Below are 22494 nucleotides of genomic sequence, written 5' to 3'. Positions count from 1 at the left end.
CAAACTATCTTGGATAAAATTCAGCGTGGCTCAGAGATGAGTACCTATTCTATGACAGTGTAGCAATCCTCAAAGGTCACATTTAACAAGGGCGAAGAGAAATCTTGACTTTGGGAGCACATAGCTGTTAGGTCACCTCTCATTGGTACAGCTTACACAAGGCTAATTTTTGTAATCCTAGACTCAAATGAGCCAAGAGTTCCTAAAGAAGACAGATAATTAGCAGCAGGAAAAGGGTTTCAGCTGAAAGAACACAGAGAGCCCTCTGGCCTGGGGACAGCACACCCTTCCACAATGTCCCTGCAAATCTCTCTCCAGCCTCTGCATCTTGACCTCTTCATTCAGACTTCCCGGCTCCACAGAGCAGCCATTCTAATGTTGGATTGCCCTATGGGTTTAGAAAATGTTTAACTCAAAATTTGTAACTTTTTTGTTGATCTCAGATTTGTTCTCATAAAGTCTGAAGAATAATTTGTATTTGCTTTTCCCTGTGACTGCTCTTCCGATACTCGTAGCCAGGTCTTCCCCATGTCAAACTATATCACAGGTCCTTAAACTGGGTCTCATCTTAAATGATTCCAACGGTGTCATTGTCCTGGAGTCTTCCTCTTTGATCCATTTTAGTGTGTCACTGTCGTTCCTAAAGTATGATACTCAGAACAGATCACAGTTTTCAAGGTCTGGCAAACACAAAGGACTACATTTCTGTTGATGTAACTGATATTGAACTGACTTCCTGAGGAGTCACTTCACACCACCAGCTTATATTGAATTTAAGGTCAGTTGAAGCCCCCGGTTCTTTTTATATCAGTAACTGCCTCAGTCTCATGCGCCTAAGAGTGACTTCCCCTGCCACTGAGAAAATCCCGGACTTCTTTCTTCATGATCTAACTAGACTCTGCACTTAGTAAACAACTTACATATTCATATTTCCTAATTTGTTTATAGATTCATATACGGGATACATTTTAATTGGTGTGATTTGAATTTTATATTGAGAATTGGCAAACCCCTTTAGTATAAATTGAACTGCAAGAGTATCTTGGTAAGTGATTATTCTGACACTCTGAAATTTAGGCAGGACAAAGGGTGAAGACAAGAAAATTGTTATAAAGTGGTTTGGGATGTAACTATGTGATTATATTCTTAAGAGAGTGTATCAGTTACCTTTTACTTAAGCAAAAGCTTAATAGCTTAATCCAATCGTTTATTTAGTTCATGATTCTCTGGGCTGGCTGAGCAGTGTTTCCCAGTTTCTAGCTCTGCTTATCTCTACTACTCTCATCATGATGATATGCAGTCAGCAGGTGGGTCTGCTGGCAGTGATGGGCAGACCGCTAACCCCAGTGCCTCCATGTGGCTTCTCATCCTTCAGTGGGCTGGCTTGGACTTGTTCATATGGTAGTCTCAGAGCTCCAAATACAATGAGAGAACAAGCTTTAATAAGTAAGACCTTTTCAAACCTCAGCTTAATGTCCTGCTGTTGGCCAAAACAAGTCAAATGGACGGATAAGTCAAGGTCACAGAGAAATAAACTTTGCCTTTTTGAGGAGGATCTGAAGCATCAGATTTCAAGGATGTTAATGCAGAAGGGAATAATGTGGCCATTTTGGCATTTACCACAGGGAGGTTGTAGAATCTCTCTCAATGGAGATTTTAAGGGAAAAATAATAGACCAATATTTTTCTGAATATTTTCAATGTCCGTTTGCTTAAAGGTAAAACAAATGAGAGGATTTTTATTTCCAACAGTAATCAACATGGCAATTAAGTACCCTATTAGATAGCTTTGTCATCTAAACAATCTAAAATGTTTATGAATTTCTTTTACAACTCTTTTAACATCCACTACTGTGCTGACAGGAAAGGAAGGAATCTACAAAGGTTAAAAACAGAAACAGAAACCCTGTTGTGACTACCAATGCCATATTTCATCCTGATAGTTTATATTAAACTTGGAGACTTTGAGCTTTTACTCTGTTGTCTAAATGGATCACGGAGAACAGGAGGCAAAGCTTAGCAGCTAGTCAAAGTGGGAATCTAATAGGAGACCTATGTGTGAAGCTGTTTCCCCCTGAAAAAAGCATGTTCTCAGTGTATGACAGAGGAGAAATAAACTGGCTCTGGAGAGGGAGCGAGCAAGGAACCTTGCCTGTTCTGACTTTGGCACTGGGTAGAGGGGAATAAAACTTTTATGAAAATACTTGTCCGTATTTCACCATATACATGGGTTCATGACTACATTTATGTCATTTATTTGGTATAAATAAAAATAATTATAGAGTCAAACAGAAAATTTAAGTTACAGTGGTCTCCCAGTTGGCAAGTGGCGAAAGCAAATGATACTCCTCTTTGGAAGAACTCAACTTTATTCCAGGCCTCAAAGAATTTCCACAGATAATGTTATTAGGAAAATGAGTAACTCGTAGTCAGTCAAAACATACAAATTATAATGGAGTGAGAGCCAGCAGAACCTCAATGACTTTGTATATTGAAATTTTCCGTCATTACATAATAACTATATTGATATATTTAAACAAGCTAGAAAATATGAGCAAAAAAGCCCAACAGCACATTATAAGCAATAGCACAGAAGATTTGAAAAGGAAACAAATAACACTTCTAAAAGTAGAAATATATAATCTTTGAAATTAAAAACTCAATGTATAAATTAAATAGCAGATTAGATGTTGCTAAGGAATTAGTAAACCAGAAGATTTCATCAAAAAAAATTATACAGCTAATAGATCAAAAATATGAGAAGTTGGTAAAAATAAAAAAGAAGTTAATACATGGAGAATATGGTGAGAGGTCTTGACATATATATATATCTAATCAGAGTTCTGGGCTATATAATAGAGAACATGAGTGGGAGGACAATATTTGAAGTGACAACAGCTATGAATTTTCTAGAGCTGTTGAAAGACACATATCCTTGAATCCAGAAAACCTAATAAATTCCTGCAGGAAAATTTTTTAAAATTCCACCCACATATATCAGAGTAAAACCTCAGATCATCAAAGAGCTCATCTTAAAAGTAGCCAGAGAGAAAAAACAAATCATCTGCATATAAACGGTAAATGGACTGACAGCTGACTTTTCAATAGCAACAAGAAAACTAGAAAACAGCAGAAGAATATCTTTAATGTGCTGAAAGAAATAACTGTCAAGGAAAGATTATGCATTCAGCAAAACTATCTTTCTAGAACAAAGGCAAACCTACAACTAAGAGTATACTTAATGGAGAAAAACTGAATGTTTCCCTGTAAGATCAAAAACGAGACAAGGATGTCTGCTCTCACCACTTCTATTTGACATTGCATTTCAGGTTAGTACTAGGTTAATTAAGCAAGAAAATGAAACAAAAGGCATCAGATTAAAAAGAAAGAATTACGACTATCTCTATTTGCACGTGACATGATCTTGTATAGCAAATTCCAAAAACTACTACAGAATTATTAGAACTAAAATTCATGTGGAATTGCAAGGGACATAGAATAGTCAAACAGTCTTTAAAAGAACAAAGTTGGAGAACTCACAGTTCCCACTTTTAAAATTTACTATAAAGCTGTAATAAACAAGATAGGGTGGTACGAGCACAAGGATAGACATAGAAATGAATAAAGTCAAGAATATAAACATAAACTCTTATACTTATGGTCGGTTGATTTTTAACAAGGCTGTCGAGATAAAGCAAGAGGGAAAGAATGGTCCTTTCAACAAGAGGTGCTTGGAAAACTGAATTTTTTGTGTTCATAAGCAAAAAATGAAGTCAGACTCTTCCTTTACACATACATAAAAGTTAAAAATTGATCAAAGACCTAAATGTAGAAGCTAAAATTGAGAAACTCTTAGGAAAAAATATAACAATAAATCATTGTGATTCTGAGTTATGCAAAACCTTCTTAGATGTGACACAAAAGCACAAGCAACAAATGAAAAATATATTAATTAGATATTATCAAAATTTAAAAGTTTTGTGCTTCAAAATACACCATCAAGAATGTGAAAAGGCAACCCACAGAACGGGAGAAAATATTTGAAAATTATAAATCTGAAAAAACATTTGTGTCTAGGCTATGTAAAGAATTCTTATAATTTTATGATAAAAAGGAAAATAACCTAGTTTCAAAATGGGCAAAGGATGTGAATAGACATTTATCCAGAGAAGTTATATAGATATCCAATAAGCACATGAAAAAATGCTCAGCATTATTAGCCGTCAAATAAATGCAAATCAAACCACAATGAGATACCACTTCACATCTGTTAGAAAGGCTATAATAAAACAGATAGATAACTAGTGTTGATGAGGATGTGGAGACATTAGAATTCTCATACAATGCTGGTAGAAAGGAATGTAAAATGGTGCAGCTACTAGGGAGAATAATCTGGCAGTTTCTCAAAAGATTAAATGTAGAGCTACCATATGACCCAGCAATTCCAAATTCCATTGCTCAGTGTATACTCAAGAGAAGAAAAATATAGGTTCACACAGAAATATATACATGGATGTTCACAGCAGCATTATTTATAATAGCCAAAAAGTAGAAAAATCTTATCAACCAATGAATGGATAAATAAAATGTGATATATCCCCACAGAGGGATACTATTTAGCAATAAAAAGGAATGAAATACTAATAAATGCCCCACTGGGAATAAACCTTGAAAAGATGTGAAAGAACACAGCCACAAAAGGCTGCATATTGTATGATTCCATATGTATGAAATGCTCAAAACAGGCAAATTATATAAAGACAGAAAGCAAAGTCATGGTTACCTAGGGCTGGGGGTTGTTGGAGAAAGATAAGTGATTTCTAATGGGTTTGTGGCTTGTTTTGGAGGTGATGAAAATGTTCTGGAATTAGATAGTGGTAATCATTGCACAACTTTGTGAATATGCTAAAAAAAATGGTTGAATTGTACATTTTAAATTGTTGGAATATACGACATGTGAATTATATCTCATTAAAACTGTTAAAATGGAGTGGTGTCGTGGCATACACCTGTAATCCCAGCACTTTGGGAGGCCAAGGCAGGCAGATCACCTGAGCCCCGGAGTTCGAGAGCAGCCTAGGCAACATAGCAAAACCTCTTCTCTACAAAAAATACAAAACTTAGCCAGGCTCGGTGGCACACGGCTGTAGTCCCAGCTACCTGGGAGACTGAGGTGAGAGGGTCATTTGAGCCCAGGAGGTGGAGGTTGCAGTGAGCTCTGATCACACCACTGCACTCCAGGCTGGTCATCAGACCGAGTCCCTGTCTCAAAACAAAACAAACAAAAACTGTAAAAATAAAAGACCCAAAGCAAAGTAAAAACATGTTTAGTTTTTTTTAACTAATTTACCAACAACAAACTCTCATTAAATGAAATTACAAAATATGTTCTGTAAGCAGAAGAAAAATCATCCCCAGATGGAAGAACTGAGATGAAAGATGGCATGGTTAGCAAAATCTTAACGAAAATCAGAAAACACTTGAAACTGAAAGATAACAAAAATACTATGAATCAAAAACTTGCACTACAAAATGTAGTTTAAAGTGGTACTCAGAGGAAAATGTATGGCCTTAAATTATCACGATAGAAAAGAATTAAGTTTGAATATTAATGAACTAAGTGTTCAACTCAAAAAGTTTGTAGAGCAGGATGAATCCAAGTAAAATAGAAGGAAGGAAATAATACAACAGACATTAATCAAAGAAAAAACACACAGTGGACAGGATTAACAAATCAAAAGTTGATTCTTTAAAAGCACAAGTAAAATAGACAAAATGCTGGCAAAATTATTCAAGTAATGGGAGAAAATATACAAATGAACAATCTTAAGAATTAAAATGGGTACATTGCTGTAGTTGCGATTAAAATTAAAGATATAATGAGAAATATTATAAACAATTTCAGATTAATAAATCTTATTGGTGATATTGGATTGGTGATTTTGTCGTTAAAACTCTTCAACTCTTTTAAGTTCTACAAAGCATTTAAAAACAGATCATCTATGTCTTGTAGAAACTCTTTCAGAGAATAGAAAGAAGGGTATACTTCCCAACTCATTTGTTTGAGCCAGCACAATACCAAATAAGAAAAAATAATCATACGTCCACATCATGCATGAATGTGGATTTTAAAATCCTAGAAAAAATATTAGCAAACCATGTTTAGAAAAGTGTGAAAAATATAGTATAACTGACCAAATTGAGTTTATTCCATAAATTCAAAACTGGCTTAATATTAGAAAACTGGCTTATATATTTTGCTATAAAGATATGAAGGGATAAAAACATTTGATTATTTTTATTCCAGAAATTCAAAATTGGCTTAATGTTAGAAAACTGGCTAATATATTTTGCTATAAAGATATGAAGGGATTAAAATATTTTATTATTTTAATAGAGTAGAAAAGGTGCTAGATAAAATTTAACACCTATTTATACCTAGTTATTTTAAAAACTAGGAGGAATTGAAGAAAGCTGTCATAAATGATAGATTATGTATACAAAAAATATAAAGGAAACAAATGTAATGGTAAAATGTTGAAGGCATTCTCTTTAAGATCAGGAACAAGATAGAGATGCTCACTGTCATGACTTCTGTCCAACATTTGGCCCGGAGATCCTAGACAATCCATCAAGATACAGAAATAAAAGTTATATGGTTTGAAAAGAAAAAAAATGTAATTATTTTTAGATTATATAATTGTCTGCATAGAAAACCCAAAAGAATCTACAATTAAGTAAAATTAATAAGAAAATTTGCTTATAAGAAGAAGAAAGGAAAATAGCTCTTTGTTCACTTTTAGATAATGCTGATGAAATAATTATTTTGAAACAAATAGGCAAAGAATCAAAACTTGAACCTATTGTACAAACTGTTTAGTATTTAACTGTAAGCAAAGGGCTGCTTAAAAAAAAATGAGACTTAGGAATTCTCTAAAAAAAAAAAAAGCAAAAGGCTGATGAAAGTTTCTGTCTAAGGAAACACTTCACCTAATAAATGAAGAATTAAATAATTAGAATATTTTAATTTTGCAAACTTTTAATGAAATAATGTGCCTAGCAATGATCATTAATAGCCATTTCTACTCACCAACACCACCTCCAAAATCACAGAAGTGCGGAATATCAATGTAGTATTATTGCTAAAAAGAACAAAATAATCAGACCTGTTACAAGTTCAAGTCTCTAGATATAGCCACCATTTATAGAAAACGTAAAAGAGAAGGGAACAAGTTAATACCATAAGGATACAATCAGCAAAATCCAAACTGTGGAAATTTTAGGGCACAGTGACTAAGAGTCTTTAATAAATACATTGCAAGGAGAAAATAAGAAGGAAAAATAGCAATTAAGGGACTGAAGAGGTACAGCAAACAAATGCAATATGTGAACCTTGATAGAGTTTTATTCAAACAACTAATCACTAAAACAAAAAAAAGAAAAGAAAAGAAAAAATGACAAGATAATTGAAAAAAACTTGAACACACTGACTTGATAATGCCTTAGTAGATAGTATTTTCAATGCTTTTAGATTATTGTGGTTGGCTTTTTTAAAGAGTCCTAATACTTTAGAGATACATTCTGAAATAATAATACTAAAAAGAAAGTCAATACGAGTTTATTCAGGTTACTGAATACAGAATAAATACAGGGAAAAAATGGCATTTGTATTCACCATTAACCTTCAAGACACCATTTACCTCAACAAGAAAAGAATTTTAATTTTGAAATAAATTTTATAAAGTTGTATAAGATACAAATTATCAAATTGTTAAATTTATTAAATGTCATAAGAAAGACATTAAAGACCTAAATAATTTTTCTAAATATGCTAAGTTCTCTGATAGAAAGTTAGAAATATAAAAAAGATGACAGTTCTATTCTGGTTGAACTAAATATTCAAAACAATTCTAATACATCCCATATGGTTTTCCATAGAAATTAAGAAATCAGTTAAAATTATATTCTTGACAAGAGGCCAGGAATAATCAAAGCATTCCTAAAGAACACCAAAGCAAGGGGGCCTATTCTACCGATATCGTCATTTATTATTATAAGCTATTAAGACAGTGTGATCTTGGATTAAGGACAGATAAATAGACCAATGGAACTGAATATAGAACCAAACACAAACTTTAATATGTATGGAAACTTGCTTTTTACAGATCAGTGGGGAAAGATTAGACTGCTTGATAAATGATGCTGAGATGATTAATTATCCATGTGGGAGAAAATCAGATCCCTATTGTATTACCATTCCCTAAAGTCAATTCCAGGTGGATTAACGGCTTTACTATGAAAGGCAACTCAATAACATTTTAAGAAGACAATATAAGAGATATCTTTTTAGGATTTCAGGGTAGAGAATAATTTCTGAAACATGACACAGAAAGGGCAATCCGTAAAGGAAGAGATTCACAAATTCAACAACATAAAAACTGAGAACTTCGGTGTATCCAAAAACAAGAAAAGAGGAGCAACAAGCAAGCCCCAAATTGCAGAAGATATCTGCAATAAATGGCTAAAAAATGATTGATTTCCAAAATGTATTAAGAATTTCTCCACGTCTAAAAGAAAAAAATACGAGCAAAAAACATTAGCAAGTATTTTCACATTTGAAAAAATTCTGAATTTCATTAATCATTAGGGAAATGAAATTTAAAATCACAAAATGATATCATTTCACATTCACTATGTTGACCAAATAGGTTAGATATTACTAAGTACTATTTTTATTTATTGCTAAGAACTGCTGGTGGGAAGGTAAATAGCAAAAGCAATTTGGAAAACAGTGAGGCATTACCTCACTAATACAAGAATATTTAGAACAGCATTTTCATAAAAGCAAAAAACTGCAAGTAGCTCAAATGTCCTTCAGCATTGGAGTGGACCAGCTGTGATGTATTCAGGCAATGGAATACAGCACAGCAGTGAACATGAATGAGCTGCGGTTATGTGCATCAACGTGGATGAATCTCAGAACACAATACTGAGGGAATGAAACAGACAAGGGATAAATGTAGTAGCACTTCATCAACATAAAGTTCAAAAACAGGCCAAACTAAACAAAATATTGTTTATGGATACATCACAGGTGATAAAACTATAAAGTAAAGCAAGGGAATGATAAGCATATAATTAGGGACAGTATGGGACAGGGGTGCTCTTAAGGAGAGGAGAACAGGCTTCCAAGGAATTGGTGATGTTCTGTTTCATAAACTCAGTGGTGGGTACATGGGAGTTATTTTACTGTTCTTCTTTGACTATACATATACATTTTATACATTTTCTCATGTATAATATATTTCACAATAAAATGTTCTGAATAATGAATTAGATCACCTTCAGGGGGCCCTTCTAACTCTTAGATTTTCAAATTCCATAAAATCCAGTCTCATTCGAAAAGTTGAAAATTGCTGAAATTGTATGACAGAATCTTGGGCTTTCTGATCTAGATGTGTCCTCAGTTAGCCACCAGCCCCTTCATCTTACAAATGAGCTCCAGAGAGCTGGGATAACTTTCTCAAAATCTCCCAGCACTTGAGTTCTAGAACAGGACCATGAACAAAGGTCCAATAACCTATGAAACAGTACATTGTTCACTGACACATTCCAGGGCTGTGTGCAAGGCCGCCTTCTGGGCCTTATATTTACACTGAGCATTTATTCTGAATTTGCTCAAAGCAGTTTTAATGTTGAATGTTCCATTCCATTGTCCATCCAAATGGCCTGCATTTTTTTAATCGATAGAATTCATTTTTTTTGATTCACAGAATAATGACGGCCCCAGGTGTATTAATTTCATGTCACTTCCATACTACAAACCCACTCCATGGCTTTCCTGTTATTTGAATGTCTGGCTCCACTCTACCTCAGATCCATCTGTCATGCTGGTCCAGCTTGCCTTCCATCCCTGTGTTCCCCACTGCATTTCCAGGGACCCCTGAGAGACGTATCAACCTTTACATCCTTCCTACCAAAAACTTCCTCCTTCAGCTACTTGAGGGAAATGGAGGACTTATTGTTCCAAGTTTTCCTATGGTCTCCTGGATTACTCCACTGGGAGAGGTGTCTCTGGGGGTGGAGTTGGCAAGGGAGACAAAGGAGAGGGGAAAAAAAAGGGAAAAAACAGGAACTGTTTCCAATGAGGTTGCAGGCCATGACCTAACTGATTCCACAGCCGTGAAGTCAATTGCTCCACCACCTGCACAGCCCAGAACAGCCTGTTCTCTGCCTTTGCCTGCTCATGAGACCAGCCATGATGTGATGTGATGAATTTTCATAACGCCTGATAGAAGATGACCCCTTCCCAGACTTCCGCCACCACCACCACCTCCCCCATACTCCTACCTCTTCATAGGGGTGGTGTCAGGGGTCACAAGCGATACTCCACACTGAGTCTAAAATGTTTAGGCATATAGTAAGCCCTAAAGGAAGCTTTTCTTCTCATAGACTTACAGCATGTCAATTATAAAAGAAAAGTTCCACCTCTTCATTCTGCATAGGAGTGAAGAGAGGCCCCAGAGAAGAGAGGGTAAAGTTCACTGTTGTCCAGAAACTCAGTGTCTGTGATGACACCAGAGGCTGGGTGGTTTGACTGTCAGACCACTGTGTCTCCCACTGTCCTGAGCTGTTCCCCCATACGGTGACTTCTGGAACTGCCTCCTCCTCACTCAGCCTCACCCTTTAAGCCACCAGCCCCCAAAGGTGAACAAACACTTATGAAATATTCCTGGCATTCACTTGGCAGTCTCTCCCATTTTTAACCTGGCTGCTTTTGCAAAAGAATTTTCCCTGTTAAAGGTGAGGTAGTATTTGCTGGGATGTTTTCACTCAGTTCCAGGCTGACTGGTGATCATTTCCAGGTGATCATTGATCACCCTTGAAAAAGCTGACTTTTACCAAGTCCTCAGGAAAATGACGTAGAAACCCAGAATACCTGCTCATCAATGTGGACAAGAGGGGTGACTTTCAGATGGACTGTTTCGTAGTGGCCTAGCCAGCACCTGGCCTCTGAAAGGCAATCTAGGTAGAAAGTCAGTCCATCAGAGAGCAGCCTCAGAACCAGGGGAGCTGGTGACAATATTTGAATGGGCCTTCCTCTGATTGCTAACCAGCCCCCTTCCTGGCCGGCGCATCGTTGCTTTAGCTGATCAGTACATTCGGTGGGTTACTGCAGTTCTGCTGGCCCTGTGAGCCATTTATTCCCTTAGAAGAAACTTTGCCTCTTTCTGCTCTGCCCATCATGCATTGATTTCAAGCTCCTTACGGGAAAATCTTATTTCTCATATTTCTAAGTCCTTCAGTGGGGGTGGAGCTCACATAATTCAATTGTTCAAACACCTATAAATCTACTTGTTTTTCTATTTTGTCCTACATTTATTTCTCCCTATTATCCAAAAGAATATTCCAAAAGACTTTATGAAATGCCTTGTAAAATCCTGTTGCCTCTCTGTTCAAAAGCCATCAATGCAATTGAGCATTTTTGCAGCTGAGTGATGGAGAATTATTACAATCTTCTCCCATTTTTGTATATGTTTGAGATTTTTTTCTAATTTTTTTTAAACTAGTAAAAGAACCATCCATGGCTCCTCAGTATCCTGCAAAACCTAATCTTAAGCTGAATTCAGGCCCTCCTCCAACTGGTCTGAGCAATCTTTTCCTGCGTTACTTCCCACCACTTCCTACAAACACCACCCCTACTCTAGCTCTAGCCTCCGCACAAATATCACTTGCACCTTCCTGCCTCTGTGCTTGGGCTCATTCTGTTTCTTTAGTGTTCAACTCAGATGCTACCTCCTCTGAAAAGCCTCTCATGATCCCTTCCAACTGACAAGTCTCCACCTCACTCACAGTCCTTACTGCTTGCACCGGCTCCGTGGCCCATCGCCTACGATATGGGGCTTTTTTTCCATATGATCTCTCTGCAGCATTTTTAGCTCTTTGAAATTCAGGGATTGGTTTTTATTATTCCTGCCTGGGAATAGACCCACCCCCCTCTTATGGTTATGGTGAGCGCAGATTCTAGACCTCAAATCACCCATCCCATTGCCATCCTAAGGTGATTCCAGGTTGGGATTTGGAGCATATGGTCTCCACACTGCTCTTCACCTGGCAAAGAATCATGCATATAGGAAGTACCCAGGAAATGTTTAACTGAATGATTCTTTTATTACATTCATATTTCCACCAGCTGTGCAGCCTTACGTGAGCCACATGGCACTAAACTTTTCATTCATGTATTGGGAGGATTGTACACCATCAGTGCTTCTTCGTGTGCATCAGAATCAGCCTAGTAGGGTGGGGGGGGAGCTGCTGTTCAAATGCAGATGTCCAGGCCCCAGTTCTAGGGAATCTGATTCAGTCCCAGGCATCTGCATTGTAAGAAGCTTCTGGGGTGATTCTGATGCTAGTGGCCTACTGGCCATTCTTTAAGGAATACTGGCCCCAAAGGCCTTGAAATCTGACATGCTACCATTCTCTGGTCACTCATGACACAGACACCAGCCTTTCCCCCAGTGAGGACCTTCTGCTTACAGACCCTCCCTGGACTCATCCTGCCCTTGTTTCCCTCCTTGTTTCCCCAAGTATGTGGCTGTGGCCTGGCCCAGTCAGGCTTCTTCTTCAAGAATCAGGAGTACATCTGCACCCAGGACTACCAGCAACTCTATGGCACCCGCTGTGACAGCTGCCGGGACTTCATCACAGGCGAAGTCATCTCAGCCCTGGGCCGCACCTACCACCCCAAGTGCTTCGTGTGCAGCTTGTGCAGGTGAGAGTGTGACCAGCCGGGGCTGAGACCCTCTGCATAAGCCCCCAGGGCAGGGGAAGACCTGGCTTTTTCCCAGAAGTCCTGGGGTTTACAAGGTTTATGCTGGGCATTTAGATTTCTGGAGACTCAGGTGTGAAAGGACCTGACTTAAACATTGTAGCATCTGAATCTGTCTTATAAAAATACAATCCGATCTAAAACACTCACGTGTCCTATGATAGAGGCAGAGTAAGGATCTGCATCTCCAAACTCAGCCTCCCAATCCTTCCCAAAAGGCCCCCAAAGAAACCACTGAGTCTCTCAGAACTCAGTTTGGAAACCGTGGACCTGGCCCAGCCTCCCACACCCTCATCCACAGATGGGACAGGGATAGCTGTTTATACCCTTCCTCCATCATCCTAGCACCTCCTTGTGCTGTTGGGGTGACCCTGGCAAGTGATCCCCAACTCTGTAAGCCTCAGCTTCTTGACCAGTAAAATGGAGGCCAAAGCCATTCCAACCTCATTGGGTTTTCTTGAAGATCAATGAGTTGGTGATACAAAGGCATTAGCTCAGTAACCAGTATGTGAGAGCGTCTGTTTTTATTACATGATGATAGTCATCTACCTCCTCTCAGGACATCTCCAGGGATGGAGAGCTCATCCCTGCCTCCTGCTTCACCCTCCACATCTCCATCACTTGTTAATTCAGCAAGTGGACATTAAGACTCCACTGAATGCCAAGCAACACATTAAGGAGATGAAAAAATGAAGGAAGCTCAGCCCTGCCCACAAATACATTAAATTTTAATGGACAGCTCTGATGACATCATAAGTAAAGCATGATTAGAGTATATATGTATTTTTTAATTGGAAAAGGAATGTGCAGATTAATTATTCTCCCCCATAAAATAACCACCAGTCAGTTACCAGTCAGAATAACTAGTTAGAGTTTCTAATTGAGACTAATGACAGAGTACGTAAGAAAACATAATCCCCTCGTGGAATTCACTCAGCTACCCAGCTCTTAAAACCTGAGCCCTGAGCCCTGGGATCCCAGACCCATCAGAGGTTAGCACAGAGGGTTCCTGTGGTACAAGATGGGGTTTCTTTCCAGCCCCACAGAGATGAGGTGACTCCTGATGGTCACGCGATGTCTTTCTACCACAAGCTAGTGGCTGGGCCACCATAAGAACATAGCTCCCCTGACTCTCACCCCAGTGATCTCTCCATCGTGCCACAGTGCTAATACAAGGACAGTGGAGCCCCTGGGGGCCGATGTTAGGTGCTGTGCTCAGAATCCTCGTAACAGGCATCCCAGCTGCATCGGCAAGAGCAGCTCAACAGCAGGCATGGTGGTGCCGGGGATTCTATATTCGGTTCATAATTTAGTTGAGGAGGCAGAGCATGTACAAATTTGAGACTCCTCAGCTGTGGAAACTGAACAAATCCAGAGGAGGAGTGGAAGAGATTATTAACAGACTTACACACTTCCTATTGAGAAGGGAGATTTTGGAAAATGCCTGAGTAGTAAAAGGAGGAAATCTTGGTAAGTTTGGGAGGTGAATGAATTCTTGACATATGGGGATAGATCAAATTGGGATGGAAAAAATCCTTCCGAGAGAGAACAAGTATATGAGGAGTTAGTAACCTCTATTTCTTATAGCTGAGACATGTAAGCTCAGATAAGCATCATGATCTGCCCAAAATATACAAGCAGCCCAACTGGGCTCCAGTTCTGGCCGCTAGGCCCCTAATTGAGCAGTTTAGTTGGCCTGTCACTGTGAACAGCATTTGAATTTGCATGGTGCTCTACAAGTCAAGCTGTATGTGTTACCAAAGTGCTTTGAGCACATCTGTGATCAGCTATGGAATCCCTCAGAAGAGGGTGTGCTGAATTTCTCCCTCATCTCACTTGTAGGAAGCCTTTCCCCATTGGAGACAAGGTGACCTTCAGTGGTAAAGAATGTGTGTGTCAAACGTGCTCCCAGTCCATGGCCAGCAGTAAACCCATCAAGATTCGTGGACCAAGCCGTGAGTCCTCCCCACGGGTATCTCCTTGTCCATGGGTGTGATCTCCCTGGGCTCCCCTATCCTAGCACTGCCAACTGCTCCCATGGGCCTGGAGGGTAGTCAGGGAGGTTCTCAACCTGGAGGCCTCCTGCATCATGACCCTGTAGGCATGTGGCCCAGACTCACAAGCTTCACAAGCACAATGCGGGAAGAGAGGCTGCCTGGCCATAAACAGTGGTAGCCAGTGTCACATATCTGCCACATGGTATGTCTCCTCTGGGACAAGCTGAGTTCCTGATCTTTTGTCCCACAGATTCCTCAATAGGGCTGATCAAGTGTTTTTTCACCAGTGGCTCTCAATTTTTACCAACTCCACTAATAAGAATTTGTAGACATGACTTACAGAAGAGGTAGTATGGGGTGCCCTGGGAGCAAACCACAAGAGCTGTGTTAGTGCCTCTTAGGGTGTTCCATAGACAATCAGCTAGAAAACCATAGTTCCAACAGCTTCACTCTAGGATTTGTAAAAATGCAGGCGTCTGAGCTCACCCTGCACCCCTAGGGATGGAACCTAGGAATCAGCATTGCCAGTAAGCTTCCTGGGTGATTCATTTTCTGTTCCTGAGATTCAGAACCACTGTCTAGGGATAAGGGGAGCATCTGTCATACCATGGTGAATATTATATTTTATCACCAACCACAGATTTGGAGGGAAACTGAGGATGAGGAATGCACCTCAAAAGGTTGTTATTTCCCCTGGTTTGGGTCATTCTAATTTGTGGGATGTCCCTTCCATTCAAGTGCACCTAGTAATAAGATGTCTAAATCACTGTTCCCAGACGCCCTTGTCAGGCTGCTGCTGCACATGCCCACACACACACAGACCCAGCCCCCTGGGTCTCAGTCAGCCATGCTAGGCTCCAGTGTTCTTTCATGTTATATGACACTCTCACTGGCCTCGATGAGAGAATCAATGAAAACCCATTAGCCTCCTATGTTGCACTGTGCGGGTGCGGGGTGCTGTTGGCCAAGGCACCAGCAGAGTCAGCATGCTGGGCTGCATCCAGCCGGAGAGAGTGAGCAGAGATCACCCCGAGTCAGCAAGGCTCAGCTCCCAGAGGCTCCCCTGGAGTGCATCCAGCCATGGTGAGCTGAGGAGAAAGGCAGTGGGAAGGCTCCCTCCCTTGCCTGCTCTTCCTTTCAGCCAAATCAGATCTATTCCTGGAATGTGCAGAGCCCTTCCTTCGACGTCCTTGATGATGCTCAAGAATAGATTACTGTACCAACCAGGTTTCCATGTCAAGGTGGCTGAGTGCATACAGTGTTATCCTTCACAGCTCCTTGAAAGCGTCATCCAGAGTGACAGAAAAACAAGGAGGCTGGGATGTGGGATCACATCCCTGTGGCCAATGCTACTGAGGACCCCAGAGACCGACGGGATCACGTGTGAGGCAGGAGAGGGAGAAGTGAGCCCAAGTCGGGAGGCTGCCAAACGTCTGCATGCTGCAAAGCAGTCATGAAGCCTCCCTGAGACTCAGTTTACCCAGTATGAAAGAGGGATGGAATTTCCATTCTTCCTTACAGGAGTGTTGGGGAAACCAAATGTACTAGTTCAGGCATCAAATTAACACACATTTCAGTGTGTAAAATGCTCTATAAATACAGAGTGAAGGGTGATGTTGGCATGGAGGTTTAATATAGAAAGCACACCAAAAGAGGTTGAGAAGGAGACTCCTAGGTCTGTTGTTATTTCCCCTGGTTTGGGTTGCGTGTTACTGTGTGCATTTGTGCTATACCCATCACCTACTCTGTTAGGTGGGAGATTTCTTCAGCTGAGTGTGGGAGTCTCACATATGAGTATGTTTTCAAAGAGAGGCTCCCAAAAGTCTCCATTATAATTTGGATGATTAGGAGGTGGAAGAAGGTGAGGAAAGAGTGAGTCAAGAGAAGCATATGAGCACATAGGCAGTTTCCAATGGGGGCATACTTAGTATTATAGCTTATCTTGTTACTCACAAAGTAAAGACATCAATCTGTGGATCTACAGTGGTATGTTTTATAGAGGTGGTCACTGGTCATGCTGCAAATGCAAAGTAGCTCCTGACTAGACAGGGTGTTGAAAGGTCTCCTCAGCTCCCATGGGATGCAGGAAACCAAAGCCAGATTTAAGGGATTGCTAAGAAAAAGAACATAGCATGGAAAAGGAAAAGAAGGACAAAATAGTTGGGTGTTTTTTAAGCTGTAAGTGTGACATTTCATCTCTGGAGAGTAAATACAGATATTCTGGAAAATCAGGAGCAGCGTCTACTCCAAAGAGACCAAGAAAAATACTCAGGAACTGTCAAGAGGAAATAATTTTGTTACCTACCACAGGAAGAAGAAATGTCTTCTCACCAACCTCACTAAGAAGAATCACCAATGGTAGCAGCAGAAACCCCATCTTCACCACCACCACCACCACCACCACCATCACCACCACAATAACCATCATCGTTGCAAACATTGATTGACTGTTACTATTTCCAGGCACTGCACAGACCTCAGTGAAAAGAATCAGCAGCAGTCTCAGCAGCAGCACCACCACCACCATCACTAACATCACCACCATTGCCATCACACCACCACCATAACCATGATATCATAACATCACCACCATCACTACCATTGCCATCACCTTCACACCACTACCCTCACCATCATTATCACTAACATCACCAGCATTATCATCACTGCTACTGTCATCACCACTATCATCACCGCCACTATGTTCACCATCACCACCATCATGACCAATACCATCAATGCCACCACCACCATCACCAGCAACACCACCAATACAATCACTACCATCTCCCCACCACCATCACCACCACCTCCATCACTACTACCACAATAGCCACCCAACATTGCTAACACTGATTGACTGTTACTATTGCCAGATACTGCAAAAACCTCATTAAGAACAATCAGAAGCACCATCACCACTACCATCATCACCATCACCTTCTCCACCATCACCACCAACACCCATGTCTTTACCAGTACAATCACTACCATCACCACCTTCATCACCATCAATACCATTGTCACCACCAACACAATCACCACCATCACCAACACTACCATAATCACCACTATTACCACTATCACCAGCACCAGCAGCATCGATACCATCACCACCATTATAATTACCACCGTCACCGTCACCACCATCACCAACAACACTGTCACCACCAACAATACCACCATCACCAACAATACCACCATCACCATCACCAGCATTAACATCAATTATTACTATGGTCAAGCACTTCAGTAAGTGTTTTATACAGAATATTTCATTTAATCATTACAACAATTGGATGAAGGAGATAAGAGTAGTTGTTTTATAGATGAGAAAACTGAGACTCAATGAGAATAAATGACTTGTCCAAAGTCACCCAGATAATGAGTAATGAAACTAGAATGTGAGACCAGGCAGTCTGGCCTTAGATCCTATTCCCTTAACACCCTGTACCAGAGACATGACTTGCAAGTTGGGAAGTATCTGGTCTTCCTGGATTCATTGCCTAAAACAAGGTAGGGAGCTTGCTATGACTCACAAAACCCACTCATTTTTTCTGATTTAAATAGAATGAATGACACAGTCTAAAAAGGCTAAAAATGGCAGTCTAGCGTCTTTAGGAGGCCTCAGTTTATAACGGAGGGATCTGGGAGGGACAGGTGGTAGCACCATACATTCTGCCAGCTGAAGATTGTAATTTTGGAATAGAGGGGAACATATGGAGGAGTGGACAGCTGGCTCTGCAGACACCAACTTGGAACAGGGTGTGGTTTTCCTGATTCTATTTATTACACCAGACCCATGGGCTCCCGAGTGCCATGCCTGAGACTCCACTGGTGGTCAAGAGTGAAAGGAGGAAAAAGAGAGAGAAAAGGTCCTAATAAATAAGAAGCTGACATAATGGGGAGCAGCAATATAACATGAAAAGGAAAGGCACATGGAGAAAACGTCCCAGAATTCTCACAGGAAATCAGCAGGCTTCCCTACAACAGGACTATCGCTCCTGACTTCAGAACAGAGATTGGGGAATGCACAGAATGTGGATTAAAAACAGGAGTATGTGAAATAATATGACAACAACCACTTATTTGATACATCTGGACCAAGCACTGTGCTAAGGCCTTACGGGCCTGATTTTAATTAACCTTCACACCAGTGTTATAAGGGAGATATTCAGATGAGCAAGTCTGGACTTAGAGAGCATACAACTCATAAAGAAAGGAGCTGGGATTCTCTCCTAGGCCAACTTCCTACCACTCACTCCAACCCTCAGTCCAGCCTCTAACCACTGTGCTGTACTATCTCCTACAGCTTAACTCAAGGTGCTAAATCATCTCAGATGTACCACTGAAACATGGGGAGATAGGATGCATTACCAGAATGTGGCCATGAAAGGATACAGCTATGCAATAAGTTTTTTTGATGAAGTGGAGAATTGTGCTGTTTGCCAATAACATGTCTGTCTCCGTGGAATCCACAAGTAAATTTTATCAGTGGATGACTATGTCAAGCAAGAAAAAGTATAAGGAATAAAGAAGAGAGAAACTATAGTTGTCTTTAATTATTTGAAAGAACTGTCATATGGGAAAAGAGGTAGATTATTCTTGATGCATAAGAATAGGATCAGTCAGAGTGTTATACAAGAAAACTCAAATGCAAACCACAGTATCACACACACACACACACACACACACACACACATAAACAATGGGAGTAGTCACAGGAGTCGAGTCTCAGCTCCATATAAAGAAGACAGTCATGACAATCATACCTGTCCAAGGGCGAGTGGACTTCCTCAGGAGGGGTTGACCTGCCCACTACTGGAGGTGATTAAGCAGAGGAGAGGTGCCCACTTGTCAAGAATGCTGTAGATTCCTGCATTGGGTGGGATGTTTGACCAAATACTCTGTGAACTCCAAACCCCTGTGGAATTTCTAGGCCCTGTTGGGGAGGCCCATAGAGATACAAATTCAGTATTAGTGGCCTAGAAAGCTTGGGCAGGTGTCTACAGTCTTGGGTTCCTCTAAACTGAGCTTTGGCAAGTCATTTCAGACCCCTGTCTATCTAGAAAAGAGAAGAGGGTACCTGACCTCTCTAAATTATTGCATTCTGAGGTCTGTAATTATTGGGCAGGGGGTGGAAGTAGACTTACAGACTTACCCTAGGAGAAAAGAAAAGAAAAGAGATAAATCCCAAAATTCTTTATTCTCCCAGCCCCCGTCTGAAGGCCTGAGGCTTGAAGCATTTTGCAAGTAGAGACCTTCTGCCCCCAACTTGCACTAAGGGATGTTAGAAAGACACACAACAGCCAAGAGGCGTAGTACTATGGGAACTGACGCATGCAAACACTTCATCAGGGCCCCAGACCCTCCCCACAGCCTGCGGGGCCCACCACCCTTCCTGGATTTGCAGACACATCGTCTTTTCTTCTAGGACTGGCTCCCAGCTGGATGTAGGGGCTGTCCAGTCAGGATCCCCCAAATTTACATGCAGTTTCTGCTCTCCTCACTATTCCAAAGTGTGCATTTGTCTTATGGTGCCAACAGGGAAGTTTGTCCTCTGGTCAACTTTGCCCCATGACCCTTTCCTCCTCCAAAGTGGGCCATCCGGTTGGCTAGGCCTGAATTCCCAGCAGTTCCCAAGTGCCTTGGACGTTGGCTCCATTTCCGGACCCTCCCCAGACATTCATTGAGCAACAGGCTGATGCTAGGCTTGGCCCACATCCCGTTGGCCGCAACTCACATTCCAGAGTGACTGTGACAGGGATTGAGGGCACCTTTCTGGTTTGGGACAGTCTCATCAGACTCTATAATCCTTGCCACCGGAGAAGGCACAAGTTCGACGTTTGAATGGAGAAGGGCTAAGTGTGGTAATTCTGTTTGTTGCCTGGGTACCATCAGGCCCTTTCATTCATACACATTCAGCAAATATGCTTTGAGTTTCTGCTATGAAACTGCTATGCTTTGTGCTAGGCAGAGGAAAAGATTTAACCACAAAATATAAACACAGTCCTTGCCATTGAGTATATAGCCTAAGGGTTTGAAAAACTGTATGCTTAGCCCATCCCCAGGAGCAGTGCTTCTTAAACTTTGAGGTCTTGTTAAAATTCAGGAGGTCTGGGTGGGGTCTTCGATGCTGTACACTGCCAGCCCCCAGGTGATGCTGACACAGCAGATGCCAAGGTCATGGAGAGCAGCAGAGCTTAGTTAGCAATTTGAGCAGGGCTGGAAGCAGTGCAGGGTCCACATTCAGTGAACAATGTGGTCTTGATGACAAGCAGGGAGGTCTTTCCTTCTTTCCTACACCAAGACCCCTTGTCAAGAGGCCAGGGCTCCAGTGGCCTTTCCTCTCCCTCGGGAGAGCCTCTGGGCATCTGCCAGGGTCAGGATGGGAGCAACTATGGGAACACTGGCGTTCATGGAGGGGTTTCCTCGATGTGGGCCTGAGATAGCGGGGTCAAAGGGCCCAGGGTGCTTTCCTCAGCAGTGTCCTCTTATCTCTGCAGACTGTGCCGGGTGCAAGGAGGAGATCAAGCACGGCCAGTCACTCCTGGCGCTGGACAAGCAGTGGCACGTCAGCTGCTTCAAGTGCCAGACCTGCAGCGTCATCCTCACCGGGGAGTACATCAGCAAGTGGGTCCCCCCGCTCCCGCCCCAGCTGCCTGGGCCTCTGCATTCTGCGGGTCCTGCCCTATCAGGCCCGTGCCTGCATCTCCAGCATCATCTCCCTTCCTTTCCATCCTCTGCTGCACTCCGGCCAAACAGCATCTTTCCCAGCAGCCTCTTTCCCCCATTGGGAGCTCCCGGCAGGTTCCCTCTGCCTGAGACGCCCTCTCTGTTCCTCGCACACCTGCTGCCACTTCTCTCCCTTCTGGTCTTGGTCCCCATGCCCTCTCCTCAGGCCATCTCTCATTTATTGCCCATTATGGGCCCTCAGAGTACCTTGTTTGTTTCCTTCACACTGGCAACCACCATTGGTAATTACCTGTTTGTCCCTTGTAACTTTGTGATAATGCTAATAATACTAACTACCATTTATCGAGCTTTAATTATATAGAAGGAACTCACTACTTTGCATGAAGTATCACTTTAAATCCTCATGACTGCCCCTTTGAAGAATTTATCGCCTCTGAATACTCAGACTTGAGGGAGTAAATAACTTGCTCCAATAATAACGTTTAATCTCTGTCCCCACCAGGACAGGGGCTTTGTTTTAATCACTGCTATATCCCCTCCTAATAATATAGTTGCTGAGTGAATTTCGTGGAGAGGAGGTGATGGGTGCATAGAGTTCTCTAGAGGGGCCAACCTCCAGTGACCCACACACTGCACTATTAGACAAGTGTCCCCTTGTTTCTGGGCCCCAGTGACCACATTTATATACTCAAGTACCTGAAAGCAATTATCAGCACAGACCTTTGTCACAGCTTTGACACCATACGACCCCAGACGCTTCTAGGTGCCACTCTCTGACCTGATGTCAGGCAATGGCAAACACGCAGAGCTGCAGCCCACAACTGCTTCTGCTGTCAAGACCTTGCAGTCTAATGCGGGAAACAGATATGCTGCATTCATGAAGAATTGTGACACCAGGGAATGTGTGATCAGGAGCTCAGGCAAGCTTTATTCTTTAAGACCTGTTTGATCCTAAGTGACAGAAAACCTAACC

The 22494-nt window shown here is 41.3% G+C and overlaps 1 protein-coding gene across 6 annotated transcripts in view; it reads left to right on the top strand.

The window, feature by feature from the left end:
* ABLIM3 (actin binding LIM protein family member 3) overlaps positions 1 to 22494 on the top strand; it is a 117135-nt gene that overhangs the window by 43196 nt on the left and 51445 nt on the right. For all 6 annotated transcript variants that reach the window (XM_032250280.1, XM_032250279.1, XM_032250277.1 and 3 more), the window contains exons 4-6: positions 12588 to 12771; positions 14671 to 14783; positions 21332 to 21458. In XM_032250280.1, the coding sequence (XP_032106171.1) occupies positions 12588 to 12771; positions 14671 to 14783; positions 21332 to 21458 (424 nt within the window). The remainder of the gene's footprint in view (positions 1 to 12587; positions 12772 to 14670; positions 14784 to 21331; positions 21459 to 22494) is intronic.

This window comes from Sapajus apella, unplaced genomic scaffold (assembly GCF_009761245.1).
Source record: "Sapajus apella isolate SASKATOON/1434 unplaced genomic scaffold, GSC_monkey_1.0 scaffold71, whole genome shotgun sequence".
NCBI lineage: Eukaryota > Metazoa > Chordata > Mammalia > Primates > Cebidae > Sapajus > Sapajus apella.
This window is presented reverse-complemented; position numbering and strand designations above follow the sequence as displayed.